The sequence below is a fragment of the Toxorhynchites rutilus genome, chromosome 3 (genome assembly GCF_029784135.1).
Source record: "Toxorhynchites rutilus septentrionalis strain SRP chromosome 3, ASM2978413v1, whole genome shotgun sequence".
Classification (NCBI taxonomy): domain Eukaryota; kingdom Metazoa; phylum Arthropoda; class Insecta; order Diptera; family Culicidae; genus Toxorhynchites; species Toxorhynchites rutilus.
The window spans coordinates 154,183,861-154,209,530 of NC_073746.1; the positions used below are offsets into that span (position 1 = coordinate 154,183,861).

A 25,670-nucleotide genomic window follows, 5' to 3' on the forward strand; every position below is an offset into this window, starting at 1 on the left:
TAACGAAATGCTGAAAAGTTTAAACCCTCTTAAAGCCAAAAAGAAGAAGAATTCACTGTTGGAACTGCGCTTATTGCGGACATCAAGAAGGCTTTTTTAAACTTTCGGCTGACGCAGAAGGTGTCGATTTAGTTTTCTGTGCGGTTATCTCGGTAAGCCAGGTCTTCTTCAATGGCACTAACGTCCCTAGAGGAACTTCGCCGTCCCAACGTAGTAGTATTACTTGCGTCATTTTTACCGTACTTAGTTGAGATTTCTATGCCAAATAACACGCCTTGAATGCATTCTGAGTGGCAAGCTCTAGAATACGCGTGATCACAGTGCAAGTCGGAGGAAATTTCTTTGACGAAAAATTCCCCCGATCAGAACGGGAATCGAACCCGAACATCCGGCATGTTAGTTATGACGCTAACCACTCGGCCACGGGAGCACCTCATCTTATCTTATGTAAGGTGAATGATTTTGGTTTGTCCAGTCGAAAATATTCTCATGGTTTGTCCACTTTTTTGAATTATCTGATTCAGCGCACCTGTCTCAAATCAGGTATTCGAATGTTTTAAAACATACAAATATAATCGACTTTTTTATGATTTACAGTAGTTTTATAGTATATTTTTACGGATTCATATGTTTTAAAAGATTATAAAATCCACCTTCTATTGGTGTCAATGTGCCACTCAGTTAACTTTTAATCAATCGCCAGACCTTTTCTGGATTATAACACTTACAAATATTGTAAACATCATGCTTGCACACCATTTGTATCAGATTTACAACCACTAAATTAACACATTTCGATGACCTCAAGTCTGATCATGAGTTGTCCGATGTTTTATCCACATGATTTCTATGGCAACCGCTTGGCGCGCTGCAGTTTGTTTATTGTGTCCTTCGCACATAGCAGGTACAAAGTTTCTCTGTGTTGAGGTGAACACTTTTAAAATGCCCAAGAAAAGGTAATATTCTGAAGAAAGCCTAAATTATGAATGGATCAATATGATGACAGTAAACTCAAACAATGATAAATGTAACATCTACTTGAAAATTCGATTTTTTTCATTTAAAAATGGTGATTAATAAAACCGGACAAACCATGATCAGAGGTGGACAAACCATGATCATAATTGCTCTTTGAGGAAAATCGTTAAAAAACTTAAAAATTTGAATAATTTCAACGCCTTATGGTAGTATTAGCAACTAGAGACTTTTCAACAAACCCAAACTTGTATCGATTATGTGTGATTTTCATGAAGAAAAATCGATTCGCTAGTTGCGTGGAAACACCCTAAATCGGACAAACCATGATCTTTTACCCTAGAATATATTCAAGTCGTGTTTAGCTATTTGAAAATTACAAATATAGTATAGCGAAATTACATTTTCAACGCTCCCAAAATTAAAGCTCCAAATAACCCTCAGAACAGAAATAAATATCCGAACCGAAACGCAACCAATGCAGAACATATTTTTACCTTCAGTTTTGCACCGAAGGAAGCATCTCTCACCGCTGGAGAACCCATTTATCATCCTGCTAACGACCAGATGAGAGTCTCTATAATACAAAACATGATCATCATTGCACCAATAAATTGTGGCTCCCATCCAGCAAAAAATATCAAAATAAATTCGCTGTATATTACTTTGGGTATTATTTTAGATTGTATCGATATTTTTAAAATAACTCTTTAGTTAGTACTAAACTTGCTTCGCGCATATTCTGAGGCGAACTTTTTTGCATGTCCATTCAACACGGTTGCGAAATAGAAACATACAAATGAAACACAAATTTCTTCATTACTCGAGAGTTAACAAGCAAACGAAACCAAATTTGGCATTTGGAGGTATTAGGGTACAAAAAAGTGTTTTTACGGTGGTTAGACACTCCACCCCCCTCTTTAAGGGGGGGCTGCCATACAAATGAAACACAAATTTTTGCATAACTCTAGAATTAATCAAGCAAATGGAATAAAACTTGGCATGTGGAAGTTTTAGGGTATAATAAATGTATCTCCCCACCCCCCTCTTTAGGGGGGGGGGGGGTGTGCTGCCATACATATGAAACACAAATTTCTGCATTACTCGAAAATTAATCAAGCAAACGAAACCAAATGTGGCATGTGGAGGTTTTAGAATGCAATAGATATTTCTATGGTGGTTAGACACTCCTCCCGCTCTCTAAGGGTGGGCTGCCATACAAACGAAACACAATCTTCTGCATAACTCGAGAAGTAATCAAGCACAATTTGGAATGTGAGGGTTTTTGGGTATGAGAAATGTTCCTATAGTGGTATGACGCCCCTCCCTTCTCTGGAACGGAAATATTACACATATTTCAACCAAACATGACAATTGAAAATTTTCGGAAAACTCTAAAGGAAAAAGGGGAAATTAGGAAAAATTCCCATTCCCAATTCCCATATGTTCTACAATTACATAGTGACAAGTGCTGTTAGTCCATTTGATGTTTGTGCTAGCAAAATTGATCTTTGTTCGAAACTGGAATTGGATTTTAATGTGATGAAACGCTTTCCTGTATCTTCTTCTATCTATACCAAAAAAAAGGATCGCCGGAGTTGTCGATTTAGGGCTGTTCTTATTATACCATATTTTTTGTATAACACATTTATTCCATGTAACGGAGAAACATGTTATTTGCAAGTGGTTGAAAAATATTGAACGAGAATTGTGTCTGAAAATAATCTGATATTATAATGATGAGTTTTGGTAGAAGTACTAGGAATTTTATAGTAAAAGGTAAATTCAACGGAGCGAATAGAAGACCAATCAATAAACAGTTCTGCGATTGGACCCATGAGCTTGCTCATAATAGGAAAACGTGAATGTTTGAAGGTATTGATAACAAAAAACAAATTTTGGGCGGGACGAAGTTTGCCGGGTCAGCTAGTACTCGATAAATTGAAAAAGGTTAAACTATTTTCATTATTTTCTCTCCTACTCCCACGTCAAAAAACAAAAATAGGTAATGAATTCTAAGGTTTTCGTTATTGATACCCATACAAAATGGTTTTAAATAAAGTAACACCAGATGGGTCAAACAGAAGTTGGCTGTGTACAGCAAATTTAGACCCATCGGCATTAAACACAAATGATTCTGGACGACCTTTTCTCATGCGCTGCGAATAAATTCAATCAATTTGAAGAAAACACTGAAGTTAGCCTTAGTTTTCGTCCTGCTTTCTAAAGTGCTCAGTTGAAGATCGTTTAGGATTAGTGGATGTTGGGGGACATTTACAAATCCTAAAAGATCATATTGGATGTATTTTACACGTTCAAGCCAAAGATTTTTGCTCCAGTTGATATCCGGTGAATCATTGTTCGTTTTAGTCCTCACTTTTTCCAAATACACATTTTCCGAAGAGATTGCACTCTTCAGACGATCGTTCCGATTAACCTTTGGGCAACCATGATGTCTAAATAAATAGAATTATGTATGACAATGACTTCATATTCCAAATTAGTCAGCTTATTAAAAGGATCTTCGACAACCTGAGACCACAACAAACTATGTATAATTCCCCCTCCAAGGGCATCCTCATGTTAGTTTCGACGCTAAAGTAGATCCTCCTTATTTGGCTATAGTTAGTCGAATGGTTAGCATGTATCCATTTGGAAATGCACATTTCAAAACCACATTTTGTTGATTGCAACTATTGAAACGAGAACATAATGACGGAAAGTAAACAAGACCAAAAATTATATCAAGAGAGCGAACATCAATGGAAACATTATCTTTAAACTCTTTATCATTTGAACTGTTTTGTGTGACTAGAACAACCAGAACGGACTGAACAATAACATGCCTGGCGGTATGGGTGGCGGTAATCCAAACCTACCTGGTTTGAATAGTCTCAGCAAACCGTTGCAAAGTTACCTGAACCAGGCACCACCGTCAGCCCCAGGACCATTCAATCAAGGAGGCCCCAATAATGCTGGGAATGGCGCAGGTGGTGTATTGGGCGGTAGCGCAGGTGGACAAAACTCCTCAGCTCAGCCATCCACCCAGCAGTTGCGGATGCTGGTGCAACAGATCCAGATGGCAGTCCAGGCCGGTTATTTAAATCACCAGATTCTCAACCAACCGCTGGCTCCACAAACGTTGTTCCTGTTGAACCAGCTATTGAACAACATCAAGGTTAAAACGCGAAAGCATGCATAACGATCGCATATTTTATGAAATTCTTAAATTTTTTTAGCAACTTCAGGTCACACAGAATAGTTTGCAACGTGGTGGTGCCGGGGCCAACAATCAAATGACGTTGATTCCCAAGATAAAACAGCAAATCGCGGGCTTGCAGAATCAAATTGCCGCACAGCAGGCTATTTATGTCAAGCAACAGCAGCAACAGCAACAATCAGGCAATTCTTCGAATATTGGACATCTTGGTAGTAACTTTCATAGGGAGCCGAACGATTTGACCACTCTCCAGAACAGTTTATCCGAGATGGGCTTAGGAAAGGAGCAAAATGGTCCTTATCATCATGGTCCTAGCGGTGGAAGCGGCAATGTAGGAGGACCAAGCAGTCAACAATCACGTCTTAATGTGTGGAAGTCTCCAGTAATGGAAAAAGACAATGGACACGATCTTACAGATTTTTCACGTGCTCCTGGAACGACTGCCAAGTCTACGATGTCTACTGCAGGATCTACTATGAGCAGTTTGGGTGGACTACAGGGAGATAAGTGAGTTGATTCTATTTTCTGCTGCGTAGATAAATGTTGTAATTATTCTTTTTCATAGCACTTGGTCTACCGGACGTGGAGCTATTGGAGATGGTTGGCCCGAAGCGACTGGAGATGCGACTGGAAAAGATTGGCCTTCAAATCAAGACACTTACACCGATTTGGTGCCAGAATTCGAACCTGGAAAGCCATGGAAGGTAAGTACCGAAATGTTTACCAATTTTTTTCATTGTGACATCATCTATTCCTCGTAGGGTACCCAGATGAAGATTGAGGAAGACCCCACTATCACACCGGGGAGTATTGCTCGCAGTCCTATTGCATCGATATCTATTGGGACGGCAAAAGATTCGGATTTGTTTGCTACAAGTAGCAAACCATCGCCGATTGATTCGATCGGTCTATCATCATCAACGTGGAGTTTCAATGCCAATAATAATAACTTCTCTAGTTCAATTTCCAAACTCGGCGGGAGCAAAAATACCTGGCCCGACAATGGTAACTCCGAATTGTGGGGGACGGGAGTGGGTGCAGGCGCCGGTAAAACTCCTCGTGGACCCCCTCCGGGCTTGTCGGCGGGCAAGAATGCTGGTGGATTTGTATCGAACGGTTGGAATCAACGCCCTGGAGGACATGGTGGAAACTGGACATCTTCTGGAGCTGGAGGCCCAGGATGGTATTCGACGTGGGTTCTGCTAAAGAATCTCACTGCACAAGTTCGGTTTTCACGGAATTAATGCAAATGACAGACGAATAATATTTGAATCAATTCCAGATCGAAGGTTCAACCCTACGAACGCTGTGCATGCAACACGGACCGTTACAGAGCTTCCATCTTTATTTGAACCACGGAATTGCTTTATGCAAGTATCTTTTCCGTGAGGAGGCTAGCAAGGCTCAACAGGCTCTGAACAATTGTGTGCTTGGCAACACAACGATATGTGCCGAATCACCAACCGAAAGTGAAGTTCAGACAATTTTGCAGCATTTGGGTGTGCCAGGAGCTAGCAACAATAACAACAATGTTGGATCTAGTGGAATAGGTGGCATTGGAAATCAAAATAACAACACACAACCGTGGCGTTCAGCTGGCTCCCAGCAATCGATCGGACGCTCTGCGGGTAATTTACTGATTTAGATTTAGATTTGGTGAGGGAGAAACTAATGAATTTTTATTTCTTCTTCTAGTCGACACATTGGGCTCTGGTTGGCCTTCTTCCGGGGCTAGTGCCAACCCATGGGCACCGTTGGATGGAATAACTGAGCGAGGAACACCGTCTAATCTGAACTCGTTCCTGCCGGAGAACTTGCTCGGTGGTGAGTTGAATTGAGTCACAAAGTGAGAAACGTGAGTAAATCCCAGTCATTATTGTGTTTGACATATGAGGGAAAAACACACTTTCATTTAAATAAAAAAAAGTGTATCCGTACTATTGTTAACTGTTGGTAGAAAGTTTGTTAGTGTAGGGAAAAAAACAGACGATGTAAGAAACACGCAAATCTTCACTACAAATGTACAACATCAGAAGTAGTATTTGTACTATAGCGAATCAGAAGAAATATTTTGTACAATTTTATTCCTTGCTATGGGAAAATTTAGGGGATTAGTGTAATGTCCATCAATGACGTAGTAATTAAGTCTTCATTACCTGACTTTGTTTTTGTTAACATTTTATGTTTCATATGTATATTTAAATTATTACCTACTCGTGTGTATTGAATCTGTTATTTGGAATGCAAGTAGCCGAACGCGCTTCAGTACAGAAACGTAACAAATCAAAAAATTATGATCAGATTTTCCACGTTTGTTTATCACCGTCGCATTTACTCGCCAAAAAGCGTGAACATTGTCAAATAAAGCACAGGGAATCAATAACAGCGATCTCAAAAAGGGGGCCAACCATTAACCAACCGCAAGGGCCAAACGCAAAATGTATAAGCACACCATTTTCCGTATGAGTGCGGAAACACGAGTTGTGGTTGTGATATTTAGCTGACGGAATGAAACCAGACAGTAGCACATGCTTGGGCAACAATGTTAGCAGTATTCGTTTGAGCTGTTGAAAACTGAAATTTTTCCTACAATTGTCACCATATTTCTAAGTTTACGAATACATATCAACTAGACGGGGGAGACGCATCTCTCAATTGTACTTGCACACTTTGACAGCACGTTCCATAAGGACCTAATCTTATTATTATGTTGTTTTACTTTAGGAAATGTTCTCCAACATCTTCATTATTTGTTTTGCTGATTTATTTTTAAACGTAAATTGCATTCCAATAAACTGTGAGCCTATACATGTTTGATAATCTATCAATCTGTATAAGGGGAACGACAAACGCAATGAAGAAACTGCAGAAACAGAAGCAGGTTTGGGGAGGGGATAAATTTTGCTTGTTTCTATACATTTCATATTATATTACATGCTGTGTAGAGGAACTGGCACAATCTTTGTTATATTGATGTTGTTTGTTAGTTTTAAGTGATAAAATGATCGCTTTCTTCATCGCATTCGTCAATGTATCGCATTATTTTCGTTCTTGACCTGACAAATAATTGTGACAGGAGATATGTAATTTTTTTTCAAAAGCAAAGGTAGATGATATTGTATTCACGTTGTACGAAATGAATATACGCGATAGTATACAAACAATTTTCCTACACAATGTGTAATATTACACGGAAGAAATGACCTAGAAACAACAGAGGCGCACTTCTGTTTCTTTAAACAGACGTTAGCAGCAGATTTGGGACGGGTGGGATGATTTTAAATTATTTTGTTACCAGTAGGGACGGCTATGTATATGGTAAAAAAACTAGCCAACTTAATCGTAAGGACAAACAATATTGCAATCGATGAAAGTATCGAATCAAATTTAACATCCGTACACTTTTCACAAATAGCTACTTACTAACACTAATAATACTGAAGCAATATAATAATAAACACACAGAACAAAATTACTATTAAGCTCTAGTCTGTAAGGAAATATGTTATTTATTTTTCTAAAGAAAATTGAAGACAAAAAAATCATTGGCCAAACATGTGATATAGCGCTTGGTTGAAAACCAAACACTCAAACAACAGCCTTTAGTGTTTAAAGTATATTAGAACAAGTGAAAGTGCATCATTGTTTTTGTTCGTTTTTACCCTTCCTCTCTATACACATAGAAGTGACTAATCGAAGCATTAATTTTTACAATTTTTCTCTATATATATATTTCAATTAAAATGGGTGAGGTACGCGGCTAAGTGTAAACGAAAAAATAATAATTACTATAAAGAATGTGAATCAAAAGTATATATTTTTACTGAACGTAAAACAAGTGAACGTGTATTAGACTAAGCACATTTGAAATAGGGATTACATAAGTATTTATCAAAATAGCATGTAAGATACCGATGAATTTATCGTTGAGCCAGCGTGAGATTAACACATTTGTCTTGCAAGATACTTGTAACATATATACAACATAAGCAGTTGATTCAATTGGAAAACATAAACATTTTAGTACGTAAGGCAACAAAAACAAATATTTATATACAACAACCACAATAAATGGAACTATTTAAATCTCCAGACTATAAGGTAACTTTGTCAGTGTTTTAGCGGTAAGGATTACTGTGAAATCGACGTATATAACAAAAAGGAGAAAAATATGTCACCGATAAGTACTGAAAACCCAGTATGAATTTAACAACCGTTAGCTAATGATATCAACATGTCGATATAGTAAAAGGACATAATGCAGCATTGAAATACGTCTGCAAAACATGTACAGCTTCTCTTTGGAACACATACTAGGCGGAACCTACTTTATATGTGAGCAACAAAGAAAAAAATCATGACAATATTAGGAAAAACACACACTATTTTAGCAAATGGAGAGAATGGTCAGCAAGACGTAGCCTCAAAAATATTTTGTCGCCAAACTAATCAAGATACAATCTCTCCACAATATACTACAAAAACTGAAACATGAAACTCTGCGGAACAAGAATATAACAACAATTCAAAAACGAATGGGAAATCGATGAGCGACCATATATTTAAATTGAATCACTGATTGACTGAATTCATTACTCTTTTTTAACTTTTCTCTTCTCTGTAGTGTTCGGTGAAAAACGTGAATTTTTACATCGGTGGTAGATAACAATTAGCATTCATGATATAAGAGAAAGTAGATCTGAAACCTGAGCTACCTGATGACCGCGATAAAGAGAGGTTAATCATTTCCCATTGATTTCTCAACGTTTCGAACTAAAACGAAGACTGTGAATTGGTGGATCACGTAGCGGAGTGTAGATGAAACTTCTAAATTCTAGTCAATGATTGCTGGATAGGACGATCTATTCAAACGAAATGACGTAAACTATTGCCATCGCAGACTGCCGTTCAGTACTATCAAATAAATTGGACATATGAGCAATTGGACCGTGACCAAAAATAAACTCTCACATTAAGTTGTCCGCAGCTAGAAAAATATCACCTTTACGTTAGTTTAGTTTCCACGCAGCGCCGCAGCTGTTGCTCTGTCTCTGACACGTGGTCCATCCGTTCATACTCTGTGATTGAAGAATAAGTTTGACTAGAAATTTTTAGAATTAGAATTCAACAATCCAAACTGTTTTCTTTGGGTTTTATATCCCCAATTTTACGACTCACGCTGCAGCACTATTAAAAATAAACATTTCGAACGAGGAGCTACTAGCAGCTACTTTATTCGTTGATGATAATTGATAATTGATGATAAATGGTGCTCTCAAAATTAAATAAAATCATTAATATAGTTATTACTCAGTACAAGAAAACCTGGATTACTACTTCTTGTAGAATAGGATGTAGGATGTAAGTATAAGTAAATGTATAGTGAATGTTCAAATGCTACAAACTTATCATGTTAGTCATTTGGTATTAAGTGGATAGTGAGAATGCTGCGTGAAACTAAATGTATATTCCAAATGCTGACCAAAGCGCGTTACAGCATTAGCAAAGTGTGTGTTAGAAAATCAAACATGAAAAGAGAAATTTTCGGCCAGCATTGTATTAATGTGTCAAACGTTTTGAAGTAAGTAGGTCGTCCATATTCTTGGGTCGCTATCTCGTTCTTTTTTGGTAACCAAAATTAAATCCGACCAGTCATTTCCGATGAAATCTAATCAATCCACTAGGTAAACTATTACTCTAGAAACTAAATGGTGCAGGTACATTAAACAAGTTATTTTCCCGTAGTACTACACCACACATCCTTATTAGCAGTTCCGCTTAAAACTATCTCGTGGTTATAGATTATCATGTTGCTAAAATATGTTGTTTACTAGTAAGTGAATTTTGAAAAGGCAGATGGTTTTCTATTGTGTCACATTTATTTACCGTGAGAATGCGCAGATTTTGTTTACTTCGGCGATAAGTATTTATTGTTAGTGGCAATCCTATAATATTCTGCTTTGTTATCCTTGATTTTACTACTATAGACCCAAGTGTTTCACTTTCACAGATTGTTAACGTTTCAATATCGATCGTAGATAGCCAATAACGTCATTTTATCTTCAAAACTCCACTAGGGTTGTGTCAAACAGAAGTTGTTTATATTAGTTTATTTTGTATTTTCCTTGTAAAATTTATGATCACGAGTGAGTGGTTACAGTGAACAATTTGCATTTTTTTTCGTAGTGTTTGCCAGTGCTTCAGACTTTCTTAGGTCATGAATTTCGGTGCAAAGTGGTAGCTTTGACATGTGACATGTTAGACTAGATGGCCAATTAAAACACATTTTTAGTATATTGAGATTCAGGAACTTGAACTTCATACACAGCCATTCCATGCCAAACCGATATAGTGGTTCTCAGATTTCCATGAAAAGTAGTAGTTTTTTTCTTTACCGCAAAATATTAGACCCGTATTTTTTTTTATTTTTACGTTAGGGTGACCATTTCCATTTTAGGGTGGTCCGAAAATTCAATTTTTCCACTTTTTTCCAGCAATGACTTTTTTCAAAAATTCGTAACTTTCGAACCACTTAAAACCTATTAAGTTGATCGACATATCAAATAGAAGCCAATAAGCTAGCCTCTTATTAAAACATATTTAGCCTGCAAAAAAAAAAGGATTTTTTTTCGTAATTATTGATTGTAGTCGTTTTTTATTGTTTTCATGGCTTTGGACTAGAAGGCGCTACATTTTTTTAAATTTTTACTTGAAACAGAAAACAAACAGAAATCGACATAACAAATTGAAGCCAATAAGCTACCCTTTTATTAAAAAATATTGAAATTGCAAGTAAAATTGATTTTATTTTCGTAATTATTGATTGTAGTCGTTTTTTATTGTTTTCATGGCTTCGGACTAGAGGGCGCTATATTTTTTTATATTTTTTCTTGAAAGCTGAGGATTTTTTACATTACATTATATTATTTTCGTTTTCGAGATATAACTTTTCAAAGTTAACCGATAGTTCGAAAAAAGAATTTTTCCCTCTTTTTTCCACTACAAAAATCATAACTTTTGAACTACTGAACCGATTTAGATGATTGACATATTAAATTGAAGCCAATAAGCTAACCTTCTTTGATTTGAAATTTATCGCAAAAGTAATATTTTTTCAAAGAACTCATAACGCTTCATAAGCTTCAATTTGATATGTTGATCATCTGAATCAGTTCAGTAGTTCAAAAGTTATGATTTTTGTAGTGGAAAAAAGAGGGAAAAATTCCATGAAAACAATAAAAAACGACTACAATCAATAATTACGAAAATAAAATCAATTTTACTTGCAATTTCAATATTTTTTAATAAAAGGGTAGCTTATTGGCTTCAATTTGTTATGTCGACCATCTAAATCAGTTCGGTGGTTCGAAAGTTATGAATTTAAAAAAAAGTCATTTTTGGGAAGAAGTCGAAAAAATTGATTTTTCGGACCACCCTAAAATGGAAATGGAAAAATCCACCGAACGAAAAAATAAAAAATACGGGTCTAATATTTTGCGATAAAGAACAAAATTAGAACTTTTGACGAAAATCTGAGAACCACTATATCGGTTTGGCATGGAATGGCTGTATATGAGGATGAGAGCTTTCATACTGAGCTGTTACGTATGAAAAACCTAGGTCATCGGGGCATAATTTTCAGAGCTTATGCTTGTGTCGTAGTTGCTCTTCGTAATTGGGCTTCAGTGAACCGCATCAAAAAAAAATCATCAGAACTATGGGAACTATGATAGCATATGCGACTTTAAATCTCTGAAATGGTTATGTTTCTGTTTCATAGCAATAAATACTGTATAAACGCTGTGGATGCAACATGTATTCACCCCGATTCTGCATTCCGCCGGATTTGCATTTCATTTGAAAACATAATTTCGTTCGAGTTTTAATTTCGCATTCCCTATTTCGAACGTTTTGCCCATTTGATGTTCGAAGAGAAGCAGCAACAACTTGAATAGAATTTTATCAAGTCGATTGAAATATTTCGAGTCGACCGAAATGTAGAATAGAGGTGATTGAATCCTGTTGTTCTTAACCTCATGTTTTCCAGCGAATTGGAGGAATGAAACTAGTAGCGTGATGCACAACACACGATCGCATTGTTATCGTAGGATTACGAAACTATTGCCGGCGAAGACAAACAACATTTTAAGGATCTTCAGTTTTCCATCGAAGAACACATCACTCACCGCTGATTAACACTTTCTTCACATCAGGCTTGAAATACGTTGTACTTTGACGTCACTTTGAACCCGGAAACAATGTTCGAATTCACGAATGATTGTTCGGAAAAAAGACACCAATAAGAGTTTTGTTTAGTTTTCCTAGTTGACCTTTTTCAAGCCTAGATTCGAACGACCTGAAAAAGTTTGAGGTAAAAAAAATTTAATTATCATCATCACCACCAATTATTCCGAACACACTTTTTAATTTACATAAGCTCTCTTCCGGGAAAAAAGAATTAATAAAAATTATTTCGCTTTTCATTAGTTAGGACATTATTTTAGAATCATCGAAATTTTGGAATGAGACTTTATCAGAAAGTTTCTATGTCCTTGAAAAGAACCGATGGGTTTGTGTGGTTTTGTATAAGCAGTTGAACAATACACGATACATGAATAAACGAGATTTGTGTCCTTATTATCAATGCATGTAGCGCACTCAGTATGCGTCTCTTTTCCTAGACACAGGCGATTCTATATTTGTTCCGCCGCCCCAGCCATTATCTATCTACTTTTGACAACGCATAAAATTAACAATGCTCACGTGTGATTCAATCATACACAAACATACTCTACCAAACGGTATGAAAAACGACGCGGTTCATCCTATGTTTTCATTGAGCCTCCACCGGATTGAAGAAAACTACACTATCGATTCTCCGACTTCGGAGAAAATCTCCATGTGTCGGAGTTGGCTGCTCGCTGTCTGAAGCAGGATTAGAATTACATGGGTGACAAAATTACTTTTACACGCGTTTAGTTAACATTTCTCTTCTACTTTGCTTTCGCGCGTCAGTGCAAGCTCTGCACTATGCTTGCTCCGTACACATTCTGACGGATTTTACGTTTTGTTCGAAAGTGATAATTCGATCGAGTTCGAGATTTCCTATTTCGATCGTTTTGCTCGTAAGATGTTCGAAAACAAAACAGCACAAACGAAAGATGTTTGAAGTGAAAAACACCTCGAACAAAACACGGAATGGGGTTTGCCGAGTCGATCGAAATACAGAATCGGGGGAATATTTGTAAGGCTTTTGCTGCCAGTCGACGACGTGCATCAACCGCTTACCAATCACGCATGAGATGATTTTTCAAGCAAGTACCTATATTTATATGTTTTTGTGATTTCAATAGTTTACTTCCAAAGCAGTTTCTGAGCTATCGAAACACGTTCTTTGATCAATTTGGATCAATAAACATCACTCGTACATATTTTATTTATCGAATGATTATCATCCTTCAGTCGGCAAAGATGTCTTAACGCTTACCTTACACCCCGAATGTAACGCTCTCGTTTCCAATTTTTTTTAGCTTACACCCCAGAACAGAAATGAAAGACAATAGTATTCCAGGCTCGCAACAAGGCTGTGAAGTGTGTGTTTTGTAAAAAGGCTTGGTATGCTTCTAATCATTGTCCTGCTTTAAAAGAAAGTCCTTCTCCACTCCAGTTTTTGTTACGGATTTCACTGATCGATGTCGATGGCATCAGCTGTCATTATTCCTTTGATTCAGACCAAGTCAGCTTCAAACCATGCAGAGCAGCCCCACAACGTAATGATTCCACCACCTTGTGTCACCGTATGCTGAAGACGTTGATCTTGTAACACTTGATCTGGATTTCTCCGCACACTCATTCGTCGTTTTCGATTGAAGTTTTCAAACTTCGACTCGTCAGTCCAGAAATAAAAAAGAACATAGTTTGTTTTTGGATGTTTTACGATATGTGATGTTTTTATACAATAAATATCTTTGGGAGCGGGGACCGACACTAGTATTGTGCAAATACAGTAGAACCTCGATTTTCCGCGAAAGCGAGTGGCCTAGTAATTCTACAAACATTCCCGAAATTTGCCATTGAGTGGTAGGGTCTTGCGCTTTTGTTTTGGTCATGACTTTCACATTATCTGAATATTGGTGTACACGACCTTACAGATGGATATTGTAATGCTTTCTGTATTGATGAAACATAGTTCTTATGCTAAAACATCTTTTTTTCATGTTCACACCTCATTTTTAACCTTTCATTGCGTTATCCGCGATTTTCGTTATACGCGGTGACCTAGCTCGACTATTCCGCGGATAGTCGGGGTTCTACTGTACTCTTGATGCGGACTGAATGGAAAGCGCAGCAAGAACAATCCAGGGCTCAACGTGTTAAATCATGGGTGTTAAATGTATGGTCCAATATAATTGACATTAAGGTTGACATTCGAGACAATCGGACATTTTGCACGTAAAGAATTTATAAAGATCCTTTCTTCAAATTTAAATGTTCTAAGAATTCCTTGTATAATCTCATGACCTATAGAAGTTTGTCGGCAGTGACAAAAACAACAAAAAATGCAAATCGTAGGTGCTCTTCCGAACTAGTAGATACCATTTGTACTTAAGTTATCCCAGCAGAACTGTTTTGAGCATAGCAAAACAACGTCTAGTCCTTTCCCCATTTTGATGTGTGGTATAAAATTACAACGAAACCTAAAAGCATCCATTTTCTGTGTATGCGAGGAAAAAAAAACAAATCAAATGTTGATACCTCCTGATTCGTTAATAAGAGATACTCTCAAATTTCTGTAAGTGTATTTACAAACTAAACAACATGAGCATAGCATAATACGTACTACATTGATTGTTCACAACTCTTAGCACATAGGTTCCGTAAAGAAAACAATATGAATTTCAGTCACACTACAACGAATGATACTACTAATAAGCATTACACTGAGCAAATCATTAAACTGTTGATGAAACAATATTAAAAACAAACAAAAGCAACAACGCCAACTATGTAAAATCATTTGAATGAATCCTGGTACACAACCGGCCTCCCATATATAATCAAAAATTGTGGAAAAAAGATAAACCAAAGAATTTCCGATGAAAATTGAACAAAAAAAACAATTACATATTTTATAAATCAATATATCGTGTATTTGTCGTGCCTAGAACTGGAAAAAAGTAAATTGCGGGATAAATGAATAGAGCCCTGGCAGCATCGGTAGAAAGATGAGAAATTAAAAAAAAAGTATACTCACATATCACGCCATTGCAACGTTGATTTTAGTTTTCAGTATTTAGCTCTAATCTAACATCTAAACGTTTACTCCAAGATGCATTTTGTCTTTGAACTTCCTACATAACCAAAAATAAAAAGAAAAGAATGATGAATCATGTAAATCATTATCATACCGATTCAAGTCTTCTGTAGATTTTTTACGACTATATTTATTAATGTTTTCGTTCGCCTTAAAGTGAAAAATCGTAATCCTAGCTAAAATCATTTTGAGGGCTTGCGCTGTACACAATACACGAGAGAGAAAGCTCTTGAATTCCAATTTGTAATATATTCTTCGCGGTGGCTGCGAAACGTCCTCGGCTCATTGATTATTCACACAAACTTAGAGTGTAGCATAGAAACACAAACCCATACAAAGTTAAGTTAGTTACAAACGCTTAAAGATGGTCGAAAGATTCCCGTTTCACACAAACCAATGGCGAATATCTAGAACGAACGTACTTTCTGTGATCGCACCTTCCTTTGGATCTAAATTCGCGGATTGAATGCAAGACAATTTGGAGAAAACATTACCGCCATCAGTTCTGGAAGCAAATCCTACTTATTTAAAATATTTTTTTTTATCAGCTGAGAGATGATATGTGTTCCCTAACAGTGACGATAATTACTATAATTGCTTATCAGCGGGAAGTATTAAGCACGAATAACCTTGCCAAATTGAAGAGGCTGTGACAGTGATCGAGGAAAATAAGAATACATAATTCTGTTGCAGTTTGTGAAAAACAACTTAGAAAAACGTTAGAAAAGGCTGACCAGCTGGTTGTTTCTTGTATATGTCCTTACACGTTGAAAGTCTCTGATTCATTATCGTGAGCCAGACTCTCATTGACGAACCATCACCCAAAAATGAACCTACTGCATTTCATGCAGCACCTTGTTCACGCTGCCTCAGTATACTGCAGTTCTCATTTGACGTTAATTAAAATTTAAAAATTTTCTTCTTCGTGCATGCCCATATCGAAATGGAAGTTGTATTCGCAACGTATTCACTGAAACTAATGAAAACGGCGAGGCGAAAGGTTGTGCAGTAGACTAGCATGATTAAAAGTTGCTGGCGCCGGTGGTGTAGTGGCAAGCGTGACTGTTATGCTTTCCTGTGCCTCTTTCAATGTTACTTTGTTGGGAGACGGTCTGGGACAATCCATTTTGCTGAAATGAAACGGATGAAACTTTCAGTTGAATAGTGTCCTTCCGCATGCGAAATGAAACTACAGACAAACCTGTTTTTGTGCGATCGCTTTTCGTGCAATTCCTCATTTGTAACCACAACCACCATTCTTCCTTTGGAATGGAAGTAAAGCCGTGGTCCGAGTGACGGACCAGTCAAAAGGTTGAAGGTCGCTATAATACAGCTAAATAAAGAAGGTTTCTTTTCAAGTCTTTTTTCACTTTTTGATTTTGGTTGTTCACCTCTCAGTCTATTCAGTCCTCCCCCAATTGTACTTGGTATTGTACTAATGGTCCGATTATCCATTTTCGGACTCTTTATCACAACTTCATTTCCCATACAAGTGGCATTTAGAAGCGGGTGATGGCATCTCTGGTTAAGGGCATTGTAGCTCGTCTTGGCCGTGTTAGGCAGAAAGTGGTGAAATCACACAGTCACACAGTCATGGTTGCCTTCCTGAACTACCTCTCCCGGTTTACGTCACAAACTTTTCTTATTAGAATGTTCAAACTTGGGCCAATCAGTTCACACAATCTTTCTCCAATACTGTATCGGATTATTTGCATTCTTCTGAACAAACTTCAGCCTTTTGGCTTGATTGGCTTTGATTATGAATGACAACTTCCGAACAAGCTTGCTTTTCAAACTATATTTTGCGCCGTAGAACAGGGTGATCGGTGATCGTAAGGGTGATCTTCGGCGTTTTTCTTACTTCCTGCATGATTTTGGTATCCATTCTTGTATCCGTTTTTCGTTTCATGTCTCTATTGGGGTGATTCACTCCTGATCCAAACGTCGAGTACTACAAGCATCTGTCAAGATGTGCCCGGTCCTGCAAAATCTCCTCATTGGAGCAATCTATTTTGGATTCTTGTTCCTCAATTGAGCCCTTTTGGTACACGGTACAAGGTACAAGGTGGTATATATAGTCATGAAATTGACGCAAATGCTGCTGAAATATGATGAACGAATCATTTCCTGATAAGTTTATCATCTAATGTTACTTTTTGAATTGTCAATTAACCGTAGTTTTTCAATTCAACAGTACTTAAAGGATCTTTCTGGGGTTGTGGAACTTCCATACAGTTGACCTAAAACAGGACCATACACCCAAACTAGCGTTGACAGAAAACATTTAATATTCGGCAGAAACATGCTTTTTCGTGTTTGTGTTCATTTCACCCTTCAGGGATAGATAAAAGCACTTTTTTCAAAAGCTTTCAAATGTTTGTATGTATGGGAGCAGACATCTCTTTCTCTCAGATTGAACGACAGCTTAGGATTGTACCCAAATCCGGCTGGAATGCAAGGCTGTTTTACACGAATACGCTATCCACATAGCCATTTGTGCTGTTACATAAATGCTTGATAATATTACACCTCATTGTTGGTGTAAAAGTGTTTTCTAAGAGTAAAAAGGAGAGCATAAATGCGAAAAGTTTCAATGCGTGCTTATTTGCAGAACGATAAATTGGTCATTAGTTTCCCTTCAGTTGAATTTCCCGCCCTCCAAGGGCAAGAGATGAATGAACTCTCAGAATTTAAAGTCTCTTCAATCCAAATCCAATCCAATGTGTCTCTTGTTTCGTTCGCTCATATTGCTCTTATATTGATACGGCATTTATATTATACAAATGCTGTACTAGTATGGAGAAGTATTTCGCATTTTTCGCATTTTTTATTAGCGCACCCTGTCGGTATCAACACCATATATGAGCGAAAAATGATTCGAAAGTGATCCGTCTATCGTCGGGTCTTGTCTTACTTTTGTTAAGCAAATAATTTGCAAAATGGTGTCATAATTTTAGTCAAAATCAAAGATGTGGAATAAATTGAAAGGTGTTTGTGTTAGATGGATGTTTTTCGTACAGATTACTTCATGCACTGTTGGCCACGACTACGTTTTGGTGATATCTCAAGTCAAATGTTGAGTTACTTGTCGAGCATATCGGTTGGTATCTCACCGATAACACGTGCGCAGTCGTCTTCTAGTGCTTGAATCGATGCTGGTTTATCGGTGTAAACAAGAGATTTGACATACCCCCACAAAAAGTAGTCCTGTTGCGTCACTGATCCAAAATGAGAGATGAATTGCTTATCAAGTTCATTGCGCAATAGGTCCATCGTTTCATTTGCTGTCGACCAAATTGAGCTCGTGTATTTTGGGCAATAAAATGTTGGAAATCATTGCACGATAGCGATCACCATTGACAGTAACGTTGTTCTCATCTTAAAAATAAAAAAAAAATGCTCTTAAAAGAGCATTGATTTTGATAATAAAATTGAATGATTTACAGATCATTGATTTTTTTAAATTGTTGTTCGTTTGTAAGTATTTCCATAATGAATCACGAATCACGCGCCATCTGTCAAAAACAGTATGCTGAAGAACGAATCAACAAAAAATCAAAATATTTTTATAGGTAGTTTTGTGGGATTTACTCCATAAAACATTTGTTGCTTTTTTCTGTAGCGGATTACCGTGTGTAATTTTTTAAAAAAAATGAAGAGTGGCAAAATTGATTTACTTTAGATCAGTTACTTTATGTATATCTACGAGTTGTGCGAAATAACTTTGACACTTTTGGGGGGCAATTGAAAACAGGACAGAGAATGCGAATACATTTTATTGAAATCATGAAATCATCGTGAGCAACATTGGAAGGACATGTGACCATAGGCTTGCAGGACATGCAATGTGATTGATGTGTTGCTCCATACCGTCTCATGCACAATAGTCCACAGAGTTGCGATCAGGAGGGCCAAACAAAGTCATAGGTATCCGTTTTAGGGTCTTTCCAGCCGTTTTGGTGGCATTTGCCCCTTCATCGCAGTTTTTTTTTGGTCATAGCTGCCTCTGGAGACAAAGTGAAGGGATACGTGAAAACAATGATCCTAATTCCAATCAATCGGACGAAGAATATATAACTTCTTATTAAACGGAAAAGGTACGATGCACTAATCACAGTCTCGCAACGGCAAAGGATCGGATTATACATAAATATATTCACAGCATAAATAGGTTTTACGTCTGCTGACCGAATCGAATCCTCGTTGCCTGTTACCAAGCGTACAGCGAAAGTCGCACAAATTTCGAATGAAACGAACCGCTAGTTCATATCGTAGCCAAATTGACGATGCAAGGAAATGTCGCATTCTTGTAGGATCCTGAAGAACATTGAAAATAGTACCTGTCAATCGAAGAATTAAATTAAATTCCATGTGAGACTACAGTCTCTTTTCGAAAAAAAAATAATACATACCGTATCTGAGACGAAGAGAATAACTGTGCAACCATTGTTGCCAGGTAATATGAAATAAGTGGAAGTGGAGCCAATTGTGAGAATAAGAATCCAAATTCTTTTCAATGGTGCGAGCGATAAGCAAAAACACAAAAATACATTGATAACAAGTGGAAGCAACCCCTCCGCCAACGTAGATGGACATTATACGTTAACAAATTGCCATAATATCGTTGATTGAGAATATGGTGCTAAAGAAATATATAGTTACGACTAAGGTTAATTTGCTTTTAAACAAAATTAATGACGAGATAAATCAATAATTTATTAGCTGGAATTAGAGAATTAATGCGATAATGGGAGGACGAAACATAACAGTAGTAATAAAACTAGCAATGTAAACTACATATTATATTGGAACACCGTAATGGTGAGTCAGATAGTAATCAATCTTGATTATAGAGGCTACGACGATTGTGTAATGAATAAAATCAAAATGTGAATCAAGATGGCAGAGTTAGCTTAGCGAACAAAAATCGACATACTAGCGCTGATGATGTACGTACGTACCACTAATCGAAAGTTTACTGCAGGAAACGAGAGAAACGCTTCTTTTCTGCCTCATTGTCGCTATTACACGAAAAGGTAGCGCTGCTAGAAGTCGCTAGTACTGGGAAGTAGTGCGGGCCATGACGAAATACGCGCACAAACGTCTGGTTGATACGCACAGAACTCTACACAAATCCAAATGACCGCCGATTTGGCGCAAGTGAGACAAAGAGATATAACATTTATGAAAAAGCAAATCCACCTAAAACTTTTAAACAGTATTTATCACAAACATAAACCCACAACAAACAAACACAAAAGGGCAGGAAATGAAAACTGCTCGAGTTTAGCCTTAATGATTATGACTACCAAAAGAAGGAAGTGGAACACAACAACTATTATATCAAAGATGTTCATCAGAAAACGTAAAATATATAGGAGAATGATTATTAGTACAAGACACAATGAAACGCTGTTTATTATCGAGTATGACAGGATGAAAATACTTATCTCAAATTTATAGAACTAGTGCTGGAGAAATGCAATAATATTGAGCATAGGTAATCGATTGTATAAAAGTGACGAGTGTAGCGAAGAGCAGTGTCGGAAAAGCCGTGGAAAGCACGGCCGTTAATCAAACAAATGGAAACAAGAATATATTGGTTCTACAGGTATTAGGAACCGATAGAAGTTGTGGGGTATCAGCGAATACTTAACATTGACGAAAATAACTGTGTTTGGCATGGTGTTCATAAATGAGATAATTACTAATTGAGAAAAAAACAGTACACTTTTTTAAAAGTAGTGATTACCAAGGGTAGACATTTTTAAACTAAATTCATCGTATATTTTAGGGAAATTGAAAGAAAATGTATTGTGAATACAGTCAAAGAACATTATGACATAGCTTAAGTACCAAAAGTGGAAAAAGAAATTCCTTACAATTTAGCATTAACATGAGATCCATCAAGAGTTACTTGCGTGAAGAAAAGCCAAGAAAAAGATTTAAATTCTAAATTTACACAAAGAAGCAAGAACAAAGAGTTGTTCAAAATAACAAAAAGTATAACACGCCGTAGCAATTGATTTTGGGGGAGGAGCAGAAATCGATAGAGCATTGGGGGAATAAAATGAAGGCTGAATACGACGCACAGTCGTCTGTTTTAAATTGAGTATCACAACAAACAAATCTGTAGAAATAATCACGACAAGTGTTAAAATGTGGTGAGGAACATTCGTAGCGAAATATTAACTTAAGACTGATTTGAACACTAATCAAATTGTGTACTAAACATACAAAACAAGTTGAGTGTGCAGAAGTGTGCTGTACACCGGTCGAGGCGCAAGGAATCATGCGGCGTTGTGGAACAATATCAGTGATTGATGAACCCACTCACACAACAGAATATGGAGGAGTTCGTAGTTTTCGTAAGCATAGTTCATAAGAAATCCAAAAAGTCGAATATAAGGGTGTATTGCAAGTGAAAATTCAATAATTTATAACTCAGACAAAACATTATATATTTAAACACCTAAATGATAGAAAATATATCATTTATATATATATGAAAGATGAACCACAATACACGTGTAAGCCATTATTTTATGGAGACATCTATATTGGACGAACAACTTATTGATGATATATTTTAGAGACATTGTAATGTATTTTATTTAACACGACAGATGCATAGCCACAAAATACCGCGAAAGTTACTAGAAGTAACGGATATCTAAACACCGAAATCAACAGAAGTGTTTAGCAAGATAATAAATGCAACAAAATTGATCACAATTGAAACCAAACTGAATCTTAAAAAAACACAAACAAATACATAAAATAAGATGGTATTAAATTTAGGATAACAATGATATTGATGTGAGATTTTGAGATTTCTGAAATGCAACCGTAAAACAATGTGTTAAAAATGAAAATGTCCAATTCAACTCCTATTGCTTCATGTTCCTCTTGACAAAACCGTTTACTCTACAACTAATTAAATGTGTCTTTTATATTCCCTGCTGTCGTGAACAGATAAATACGAAAAGTAGAACTTTTTCTCCACGATTAACATGTATTCTTCGCCAAATAAATAGTAACGTACATTTAACACGAAAGACTACAACATTCTGATTCAATGGTTGTACCTTAATGATGACTACACAAACACTTACACTGCTGATAATTAATTGTAATGACCCAGAAAACTCATTGTAAGATGCATTTTCCACAACAGCAGCATAAAGTAGCCAAAAAAGATCTTGTTCATACAATAAATCAAATCTATACAAAATGAACATGGAAACTATTTCCATGAAGCCACAATACCAACAGTGTATGAACACCGCTAAAAACAATAAAATGCAAGTTGCGAAAAATGTAAACACACACCCACACAACATACTCGAATATGACCAATCAAAATGAATTAACATTCACTTAGCGACTAAGTAAACAGATGACAAGATATACATATATTTTCTTATTTTGCCATTTGCGCAAACATTTGATACGATTCATTCGAAGTACTTGAAACATACACAATTTACACACTTATACACAAACACTCACACAAAGCAAAACAAACAAACAAAAAAACAAGAAAGAAAAATAAATATGAAAACGCTTTAATTGATACAACAGAAATCTGGAGTAACAAAAAATTGTAATCTTGTACGCGAGAGTGGAACGAAGTAATTTTTAGCCGATGAAAATAAAGAATCAAAAACAGATTACAGTGGGGGAGATAACTGAGACAGAGCGAGAAGACAATTACCGTTTGTCATAAATTATTTGTCACATTAGAGAGCTACTATTACCACACAAATAAGTGAAAATATACCATTTAGTAAGGAGATTTTGCGAGCTGGAAGAAACATGCATCTCGTGAAGTGCAGAGAACGAAAGAAGTATCCATGTGATGTGTATTGAATAAATAAATATATATCTGTAAGTTTACAATAACTTCGAATAAGGAGAAAATCATTACTATATTAATAAATATACTGAGGAAAACACGCTATGAAGTATAACAATATGAATCATAGTGATTAAATATTACAAATATCTGTGTAACCGTAATTGTATTCGTTAAATGATAATACCAATAAAAAATCCAGCAAAACGTTATCGCTTCCATGAAGATCCGAATACAGCCCATCGTCTGCTCCTGGAGCAGATATTCTGTGATCGGTGCAAAGTTCCTTCAGTCGGAAAGTTCCTTGAAGTATCTCGAGTTTGGGCTACAGGTTGACTTTGGATCCTTGAATGAACAGCCCAGAGTTTTGTTCGGATTGTTTTTTTTCTAACTTGTGAACTTATTAAGCCTGTTTTATACTATCCAGCACGTAACGCATCAGAGACGTATCGGTCCTGACAAATACCTGGTATATTTATATATTTATTGTACATAGCTGACTCGGCAAACTTCGTACCGTCCAAAATGGATATTTTGTTATCAATACCTACAAACATTCACGTCGGATAAAATTTACCGACTCCGAATTCGACTTTCATAATTGTGATTGTATCAGTGAAATCGAAGTAGGAGCATAACAGGAGTGAATCGCGAAAAAATTAAATACAATAACGTCTCGATTATGTGACCTATTATAGAAATCGAATCGAGGATTCGATACAATCACTATCACTATCACACCGAGTAAAATCTGGAATTATAGAAATCGAGGAAAACAGCTCGATTCGTTACTCTGCTCGAATGTCAGTGGCCGTGCTGAAATATTTTGAAACGAGTTTGAAATGTTTTACAAAGCACTATAGAAAGGATGCCAAATCTTTTTTTGAGACATCTGCTATGAAAATTATAAATATCTATATTTCCAAAAGTGTTAATATGGTTATGTTTTGGAGAAAACTGGTATTCCTGTTTTCTTTACTTTTCACATCATGTCAATCCAAATCTGTAATTTGAAAAAAAAACATGATTGTTTTGCAAGACATTTCAGCTTTAGCTTTTATATGCTATAGAAAGTTCGGTATAGTATAGCAATAAAAAAGAAAATTGCTGACAAAAGTAACACTTACTAATGTACGCTAGCAGGAATAAGCAATTTTTGGGTAGGAAATTCTGTTGATATTAATTCAAAGAATATGATAAAATTTACTTATGAAGTTATATGTATCGTAGAAGAAAAACTTACTTTCTGCCATTCTGAACCAAGACGCATTGATGGTCTCAGTGCATTAAGCTCCTCACTGAATTCCTCCCACTTTTGCTTAACCGGGATTCTATTTGAACTGCCTCCACAAAAACCTCGAGCAATGTTTACATTCGCTTTCATTGGTTCAACGAGCCGTTTAAACTGGTAGTGATTTGTTTTTTTCTGTTCACTCATTCTCAGCCACTGAAATATGCGCTGGAAGTAAGTTTTGCATTGTAAATTATAATATGAATGATATAATGTTGGATGCTCTAAAGGTGGATTGAACACTTACCTTGTATAGACTATCCTGGCAGTACCGTAACACAAATACTGATCAAAACAAACGAACATTTGCTGCAAATTGCATATATTTAAGCGTTTCTGAAATATTTCTCAAAGGATAATATCAGGGAAGCAAACCAAAACAAAATAATTCTCTGCAGATATGCAACAAGCGAACCGAATAACTCAAAAAGTTCTGACACTTGCATCGATAGCTATCAGTAGCTCTATGCTATCGAATTGCTCGGTATCTGTAATAGTAAAATAGGGCTCACGAGCGAAATAATTCTCGACTCGATTTCTACAGAGTGGTGCATAAGTGACGCAACGCTCTCTGAAGGAAAAAAAATAACGATAGCGCTGCAACTATCGAGCGTGTTGGTTCCTAAGGAGCTGTCCACATACCACGTGGACAGAAAAAGCATGATTTTAGACACCCCCCTCCCCCTCCGTGGACAAGCGTGGACATTCCTTATACCCCTTCCCCTGTTGTCCACGTGGACATTCCTCTGGTTTTGAGGGAAAAATCAAGAAATTCTATTTTTTTCGTTTAAATTTCATTACAAGTTTGTTTCTATTTTCTATTCCATATTTTTATTGATAAAAATTATAGCCTTACCAATGGCAACGATTTGTCTTGAAATCTTCAATTTTTTTCAACATTGTACGGGAGCTCATTATTTTCTTCCGAAATCCATTCACGTTATCTCCATATCAATTTTAAAATATCGATTGTGAACTTATTCTCGAGTATTTTTATTAAAGCTGGCTGGCT

General features: G+C 36.5%; 1 protein-coding gene across 3 annotated transcripts in view; it reads left to right on the plus strand.

Annotated features, from left to right (window-relative positions):
* The window catches only part of LOC129780457 (protein Gawky-like), a 52,172-nt gene extending 33,021 nt beyond the window's left edge, over positions 1–19,151 (plus strand). For all 3 annotated transcript variants that reach the window (XM_055788755.1, XM_055788754.1, XM_055788756.1), the window contains 6 exons: positions 3,791–4,153; positions 4,215–4,702; positions 4,761–4,899; positions 4,957–5,418; positions 5,478–5,823; positions 5,891–19,151. In XM_055788755.1, coding sequence (XP_055644730.1) covers positions 3,791–4,153; positions 4,215–4,702; positions 4,761–4,899; positions 4,957–5,418; positions 5,478–5,823; positions 5,891–6,033 — 1,941 coding nt within the window. In that variant the 3' untranslated portion in view covers positions 6,034–19,151. The remainder of the gene's footprint in view (positions 1–3,790; positions 4,154–4,214; positions 4,703–4,760; positions 4,900–4,956; positions 5,419–5,477; positions 5,824–5,890) is intronic.
* The last annotated feature ends 6,519 nt before the right edge of the window (positions 19,152–25,670 follow it).